General features: G+C 30.4%; 2 protein-coding genes and 1 non-coding gene across 3 annotated transcripts; 1 reads left to right on the plus strand and 2 right to left on the minus strand.

Annotated features, from left to right (window-relative positions):
• Nucleotides 1–2,642, minus strand: LOC123296559 (lanC-like protein 2). Its single transcript, XM_044878084.1, has 7 exons — nt 2,264–2,642; nt 1,946–2,116; nt 1,693–1,835; nt 1,479–1,626; nt 969–1,298; nt 761–907; nt 1–315 (listed from the first exon to the last, which is right to left on the minus strand). Exons 1-7 carry the CDS (start codon nt 2,363–2,365, stop codon nt 133–135), a joined length of 1,224 nt encoding a protein of 407 aa, XP_044734019.1. The 5' UTR covers nt 2,366–2,642; the 3' UTR covers nt 1–132.
• On the minus strand, nt 2,150–2,222 carry Trnar-acg. The gene has a single exon. It is a non-coding gene; the product is annotated as a tRNA-Arg (tRNA).
• Nucleotides 2,628–8,226, plus strand: LOC123296558 (late secretory pathway protein AVL9 homolog). The gene is made up of 7 exons (XM_044878083.1): nt 2,628–2,800; nt 2,895–3,092; nt 4,664–4,889; nt 5,522–5,711; nt 6,163–7,124; nt 7,395–7,566; nt 7,625–8,226. The coding sequence occupies exons 1-7, from the start codon at nt 2,732–2,734 to the stop codon at nt 8,100–8,102; spliced, it is 2,295 nt and encodes a 764-aa protein (XP_044734018.1). The 5' UTR covers nt 2,628–2,731; the 3' UTR covers nt 8,103–8,226.
• The last annotated feature ends 366 nt before the right edge of the window (nt 8,227–8,592 follow it).

Consider the following 8,592-nt stretch of genomic DNA (forward strand, 5'->3'; position numbering starts at 1 on the left):
TCACGAGTTGTACAAGTCTGGTAAATTTTAAAGCGCGTGTGTAAGGAAGAACAATATTTGTATCGTTTGAAGCTTATACTTTTAATTGACTATGCATCATATTATTATGTGTCAAAAAATTTTTGGCTTAATTTACAGTTCATAGCCAGGGAATTTGGCGTTATACGGTTCTTGAATATCCACGATCAAGTACAAACGTCCAGCAAGTCCTTCAAATAAGGATAGTGGGCGATCTGGGTAATGAAATTCATGGCTTGTTGTATAATCTGTGACCCATTCAGCAAACTGGATAGCCTGATGGAGATATTTTTGATCCTAAAATTTAAAAAAATTATTACTAGTGTCTCTTCATTTCAAATTAACATAAAGGCGTCATTTACAGGCAAATATGTCTATATAGTCTAATCAGGACCTTCACTGTTTATTAAACTTTCAGGTACATAAAATTATGACCCAAAAAATCGTCTTCGTTGCGCCCAAAATCTCAAATGAGACGAGGTTTCACGAATCGATTTCAGGCGAAATCTTAGAAACAATTTGTTTAATGATTTAATAATTACTCTAAAAACTTAAAAAACTAGGGTAAACTTTTTAAGTTTAAAAAAATTGACGAGCCACTACTCAAAAAATCGAATTATAAGGATTGCTATTTTCTACTTAAATGCTATCAATTGCTAAGATTTTTATACTTAAATAATAAAATTATTCCACAAGCTATTATAGTTAGTAGTAAATCCAAATTTTGAATTATTTAACTTACGTTGGTGGTTTTAAACAACTGTAAAAATGTATAAGCATTTCCAGCAACTCCATGACAAATGCTGTATCCTTTTGTTAGAATTCCACGTTTCCACACAACTTCTCCACATTCTTGGGCGATATTTAAATATTGCTTATCATTGTAAACCTATCAAAAAATGAAAACTTTATAAACTGCCTAAATAAATTTTTGATGCATAATACTATACCTCATAAGCTAAACAGTACAAATGAGTAAATCCAGGAGCACCATGACACCACTGGACTAACTTATCACGTTCTTTACCAAGCGACGATGGAAAATTTCCAGATGAAAATCGTATGGACGATAAATAATCAATTGAAGGTTTAATAAGAAAATTTAAGGCATCCTCAGATACATATCTGCGTGCTTGTAATAGCAAATATAAAATTCCGCTTAAACCATGAGCTGCGCCCAAATAATTACTGTCATGCCATTCGAACATCAAGGGAACTTTTGATGTTAGTTTCATCGATTTCGCCATATGTTGTCCACATTTGAGGACCACGTCAATAATCTAAACAAATATAATGCAATTTAATCAAATATTTGAAATAATATGTGGGGATATTACTGTTTCCTGGGCAATAAATTCGATAAAATTAGATGAAAAGCAAAAGTGAAATGATGTTTAAAAATAAAATTTGTAGCCCGGAAAACCTTAATCTCTCCCAATTTGTTAATTTTTTTCTAGTACTTGTTTTATGAATTCATCTTCGATTTGAGCATTTTTGATATGTTCTTTAACAAATAACAGGGCATATAAATAACCACATCTTCCATATAAAAGTTCATTTGGCGTGTTCGCATCGATATCCAAAACTCCGTCTCCAAGTTCAACTAAGCTGCAAAATTATTATCTCCCTTAATATAGGAATTAAAAATACAATAAAACTGAATTGAATACTTACTTTTGAATCAGTTTATTAGCTTCGGTATCATTTCCCAATCTGTGTTCAATGACTGCAGCAACAGATAGCGGTCCTGCATCTCCACAAAGGAATGTAATTCGTCTTTTATTTAATTTATAAGTTGGAATCAATTTTCGAGCATCCTAAAATATTAAAAAGGCAAGGAAATTTCATTAACGAAAACTCATATTTGGTTATTTCTTTGTTAATTATGAAAACGAAGTTTTAATTTCTTTTAAAATTATGTACTTACTTCCAGTATTTGTCTTTTCTCGGTTTCTGGTTTCCTGGATGCAATTAACAGCTTAAGAAGTGCAATTCCAGTAGAACCGGTATATACAGAATGGTCCTCTTCACGTTTATAATCCTTAAAATTTTTCTCCCACACAGAAACTGCATACTTATTGAGCTTATCATTTCGTAACTAAAAAAAATTATATTACGAAAAAATTATACACGATCCTGCCAGGATTCGAACCTGGAATCTTCTGATCCGTAGTCAGACGCGTTATCCGTTGCGCCACAGGACCTTGTACTAAAGGCATCATTTTAATACAATTTATTTCTTTACCTTTTTGTTCATCAATAGACTATCACCAATTTCTACATAATCTTCAAATGTATTCTCAAATGAGACTTGATTCATCTTGGCTGTCGAATATGACCTTTTCATTTGCCGGTGAAAATAAATCACACACTTAGTTCTCTTTGTTGAAATATTTATTCCTCTACTAGTTGTATCAATAAAAAATGTTTAAAATTGCACCACAATTTTATTTTACACATAAAATACGACCATTTTAATGAAAACATACCATTGTGTTACTTTGTTTATCAATAATTCAACGACACTACAGAAATTCTACCAACAGAATGGATTAAAACTCCGATTGTTGAACGTCAAAAGATACCTGATTGAACAATGCATTTGAACTACGGTCATTTCAGTTCAATTACAAATGGCGGTAAGTGAACTGTCAAATAATGCAAATAATTTCATAAATCTATTTATGACATGTTAAAAGTGTAAATATTTACGATGAGTGAGTCAGAAAATCCGATTTTACATGTGATCGTTGTGGGATTTCATCACAAAAAAGGATGTCAGGTATTTAAAGACAATTTTAATTTATATGTTGGCAAAATTTCTATCGATAATGATTTTTCGATGTATAATATTTTGAAAAATTTATAATTTTTAGGTCGAATACTCATATCCACCATTGGTACCGGAATCACCTAATGAATGTCCACCAGGATGGAAATATTTACCTACATTAGCCTTACCTGATGGTTCACACAATTTTGAAAATGACACGGCTTATTTTCACCTTTCAAGTTTAACTGATCCAAGAAAAACTGTTTTTGGTATATCTTGTTATCGGCAAATTCCCGTGGAGGTAATTATTTAATTATTTTGTGTTTACTGTCACAATATTGTTAGATATAATTATGTACAGTGACTTGATAACAAACTAATTATGTCGTGGCATTTAATTAATAAGTGCGGTTACCTTTTCATGATGTTTCCCATATTTGAATAACGCTATTTTTTCATTTAGCACAATATTTCGCTAATATTATTTGCAATCAATTGAAATGGAATTTCAATGTCAACAATTCACATGCGTGAATTTGGTTAATTGCAATCGATTGTGTTTCTAGAAATAATTGTATGTTTTCTAATTTCTATAAATACATTTGCATAATTATCAAAAACTATTATTTAAACGTGCCAATAAATCAGGAAATGACAAAATATTACATCATAATACAAAAATAGATTTAAGTAAACTGATAAATATATCGAATAACTTTCACGAAGGATTTGTAATTTCGTAAAAAATCTGTTCACTGTATAGGCTTTTTTAGGCATTAATAAGTTACAAAATTTTGAGTAAACAAGTTTTCTACTTAACGAAAACATGGAGATTAATGCTATGATTTTGGGGAATTCCAAATAATAATCATTATACATATATACGTATTTTACTAAATTCAACTTACGTAATCTTTCTTTTTTTTTTTTAAATTTGAGTTAACGTGTACAAATGCACTATAAATAGTTCCTAGGGAAACAATATTTTGTACAAGTTATTGATAACTCTTGAGTTGCAACTCCCTAACTGGCGATAATAAATCGTAATAATTAAAATTAGAAGAGGACCCGAATTCAGTAGCTACAATTTCGGCTACCAGATGACAATAGTTGTACAAACCATTTTTTAAGGTCAATAAAAATATTCAAACTCAAATCAGATAAATCTCGCCAACTGGCGATAAAAGTTTGTACTTTTAAACAAGAAGTGGACCGCTTTCTTAGTAGTTCCAATTTAGACCACCTGATTACTTGCTATTTATTAATAGACCCTTACATATTCGACAAATCGCGTATTTGATCAATCAGCGGAAGGGTATGGCATTTTTTTCGACTTATCGAAGATTTCGACTTAACGAGGTTCGAGTTATCGAGATTCACTGTAATAACATGCCATGAAAGTTTATGGCTCACCGTTTAACTTTTTAAAACCTCAAGTTTTTTTCAAATATAAATTAACATTTACGCGGACCTCAAACAAAGTTTAAATTAAAATTATCAATATCGAATTCACAGAAAGCTTGTTCGCGTTAGGAACCTTTTAAGATTAAAAACTAGGAGTTATTATTATCAATATTAATAATTATATAGTTTAACTTTTAAATCTACAAATTTCCTACAACTTTTACTTTGCAATTTTCCAAAATTAATATTTATGAAGTTATAACACGTTCAATGTTGCAATACCGAGTGTTCAAAGTCATTTTAGACCATTTTGGCCTAAAATACACGATTGCGAAAACATAAGGCGAAATTGTTTTCTACAAAATGGAGGCAAAAAATTTAAATCCCGATATGTTCATAAAGTTTTATTTACGATTTATTCATACCTGAAGAATTCTTAAACCTAAATTATAATTTTTAATATTTTAGAAATTAAAAATAAAAACTGATGATATTACTCGAAGTACTGTACAAAAGGCAGTATGCGTTTTAAGTACATTATCATTATACGGACATATTCAAGTCAAAATGTCTTTAATCACACATGCATACTTTGAAGAAGGTGATTTTAGTAAGGTTACACTACTTGAGGACACCTATCACCATCTAAACTCTTGTCTATCTCAAACTCAAATACCTTCACAAATCTTTGTTGGTAAGTTTCTTGAAATTTGTTGATTTTCGATTCCTTAGAACTTATAATAAATGTGAAAGTAGAATAGTTTATTTCAACAGCAGCAATTTTTAAATCTTGTCATGCGGTCGCAAGTTACAATTTCTGGCATATTTAGTCAAAAATATAATAAATAATTAAAATAATAAATTAAAACATTGTAAATGTACTCTCACATGTAAGGTTATAGAAATAATACTTAGAATGTTTTAACTTCAAGACTATACTTAGAAATGACGACTATAGGTATATCAACTGCCTAATAGAAAATACATTGAGTTTATAATGATTTACCCTCAACGGTAATTTTATTAGAATAGAAATTCTAAGCACTTCTGAAAAGAAAAAAAGTTGTCCACAAAGAAGATAGAGGAAGGTATTTTCGACCAATTTCTGTGTTAGGACCAAATATGGCTATTGCAATTTGATTGCGTTACGATATAAATAAGGCCTATAAAATTCAGTTTGAATATACCGACCATGGACATTTGAATAAAAAACGAAACATTGCAAAAGGGAATCGAAGTTTCTAATACTAGATTTCTTTTTTTTTCACATGGGTTATAAGTTCTGAGGTTTTTTAATGTGAATACTAACAAAATTTACTACTTTAGGTTTGTCAGCTAGAGATTTAATATTACAATGGCGTCACAAAGCCGTACTACTTTTTAAGTTACTTTTATTGGAAAAACGTCTTATATTTTACAAATCTCCAGTGCAACCGTTATGCTCAACTATTTTGACATTACTCTCATTACATCCTGGCATGATCGAACGTGGACTTGATCAATCTGCATGTGTTAAGTAAGCTTTTGTTTAATATTTCGCTAAATTTTAAATATCTTAAGTCATTTTTCTGTAAATCTAACTATTAATATTACGAAACAAAAATGGCAGAGAAACGTCAGACAAAAAGTTTCATTGCTTAATTTTCATATAGATGATATCGCTTAAAGCTAAGCAAAACTTGACTGCTCTTTTCAACATTATTTTTACGAAGTCAGTAATAGATTTGAAAATGTTTGGAACATAAGAAATTCCAGAAAACTCAAGGATTTTAGTTTGAAGCATGTTCTTCTGTCGATATCTCAAAATATACACTCAGCTCCAAATTTTCTAGATAATTTTGCTTTTCTTTATTAAATGGTAAGCCAAATAGTCAGTAGAATTTGAAAATTTCCTTAGCCAATCTCTAGACTGTTTAGTTTACTGTTTATAATGTAAAATAAAAATGTTATTTCTTATCAATAAACAGGCCATCTAGACCTATGTCACCGATACCTGATTTCGAAGAATCAGCAGATGAAGACGGACCTAATAAGACTAATCCACAAAATGAAATTCAAAACACGAATCCACAAAATGAAGTTAAAAAGATTAACTCACAAACAGAACTAGAAAAAACAAATTCAAAATCTGAGATTGGTGATATCAATACAAAAGCTGAAATTACAAAAGCAAATTCAAAAACTGAAATTGATAATTCGAATATAAAAACCGAAGTGGATAATGTTTCAATTACTGAACAAAAAGTTGAATCCATTTCTCAAAATGTTACCGCACCTGTTAATTTAAACCAAAATAAAATGCATTTACCTTCAACGACAAGTAAATCGAATAAAGAGGCTTCTTCTTTAGCCGAAAATATGTTGCCAAATAACACTACAGACGCAGAAAAAACCGATGCGGAAAAAATGTTTGTTGAAGGGTCTGGTATTTTAGGAGTACGGGATGAAAGACCCACTTTACCTCGTGATACAAGCATAGATACACTTGTTGATGTTACCGCACAAAATACAATGACTTCGATTGCACACATAAATGCCGAAGAGTGTGGAGCACCTTTAGAAATATTTACGCATGGTTACTTATGTTTTCCTTACCTTTCCTTGCCATATATGGATCTATTAAGTGATTGTAATGTTCGAGGCTATGTAGTGGGGGCAACAAATGTTTTATTCAAACAAAAACGGCAGTTATCGGATGTTTTAATTGAAGTAGATGGTACTCGTATTGAATCATTGGATCCCGAACTTAGACGACAATTACATTTAACTACGGAGGATTTAAGATTTGCCGATTTTGTCGTAAAACATGTTTCTGAAGAAAGGCATGATGTCTTTTTGGATGGAGTCGGTTGGGAAGGTGGGGATGAATGGATTCGTTCACAGTTTAGAGTTTATTTGTTATGTTTGCTGCGGACATCACTTTTACAAGGTAATTTAACACAAAATGGATTTAGAACAAATTTTTATACTTCTTGAAAACAGATGTAATTTCGTTTTCTCTCTCACAACCTCCCAATTTTATTGGATCGAATGACCATGAAAATAGGACCAATTAAATACAACTAGCAAATGACCTTTTTTTATCTTAATCGAACATACAGTTTTTGTAAAGATTTATTTTCTCTATTTTCAAATTTTAAGTTTTGAAATCAATAACCCCCAAAAATAATCAAGAAATTAAAATAAATTTTAATTTTAGATAATTCGAGAGAAATTGAGCATTTTAATTCGAGCTTTATATCTGCATGGAAAGATACGCATAATTATAAAACCTGGATAAGTGGAGAACATTCAAACATTTTAGAATTAAACCCGGGACATCCATTTGCTGGACAACTTTCAGTCGCTGATATGAAACTTCGATTGGCTCAGTAAGTTTCCGAATTTAAATAAACACATTTTGGAATTTAATATAAAATTCGTTTACAGTACGATGCAGAATACTGAGAGCGGACGAAAGATAAATCAGGCAATGGTCTCAACTGGTCGAGCAGTTGCCACAACAGGTCGAGCAGTTGGTGGCGCTTTTACACAGGCAAAAGGAGCACTATCAAATTGGTGGAGTAATTTAACTACAGTAAGTCCTGAAAACGATCAAATGGTTGACAATGAACAAAATATGGAGAACGAAAATAATTTACCTGAACTAGGAGAAGATGTTGTTTACAATGAAAATCAACAAAATGTTTTACAGGATGAACAAATTGATATGAAACAAGGTATTGAAACAATTGCACAAAATCAAAGAATAATTGAATCTTCAGATATTACAAAAAAATCTGAAAATTTTGAGGTAACACAAAAAAATGAAGTAAATGTTCAAAATAATTTAGATGATAAAAATAGCAGGGTTCATGACGAATTAAAGGATAATGTATATAAACCAGGTGAAATAAATACTGTTTAGTTCGAAAATATCACAAATTTGTAACTATCCATATTTTACTTGGTTTAATATGTATTTATAGGGTAGTTGACTCAAACTCAAACTGTTCCTAAATTTTTTTATCAGTATTTTTAAAAACAGGAAAACAAAAGATGTAATAAATAAAATAGATTAAGTTTGTTAAACAAAAATTGTTTTTGCATTTTTATATTTGAATTTTTCTTCTGTCTCTAACTGTTACACTTTAATTCAAGGTATAAAAACTGCCATTTTAAGGTATTTTCAAATTATATCGGCTGATCGATTTTAAAAAGAAAAATGAAACTGAACGTGTAGCATAAAATGCACTGCTTAACGCATATTTTATCAAAAATATTTCTATGGAATTGAGGAAAGTATGTGTTGACCTTCAGAACAACCGTGACTATATTGAGATAATTCGAAGTAAAAAAAATCGAAATCGTGCATTTTATTTTCACCATGTTTATGAAGAGACATGTTAAATTTCTTT

Source organism: Chrysoperla carnea, chromosome 3, assembly GCF_905475395.1.
Source record: "Chrysoperla carnea chromosome 3, inChrCarn1.1, whole genome shotgun sequence".
Classification (NCBI taxonomy): Eukaryota; Metazoa; Arthropoda; class Insecta; order Neuroptera; family Chrysopidae; genus Chrysoperla; species Chrysoperla carnea.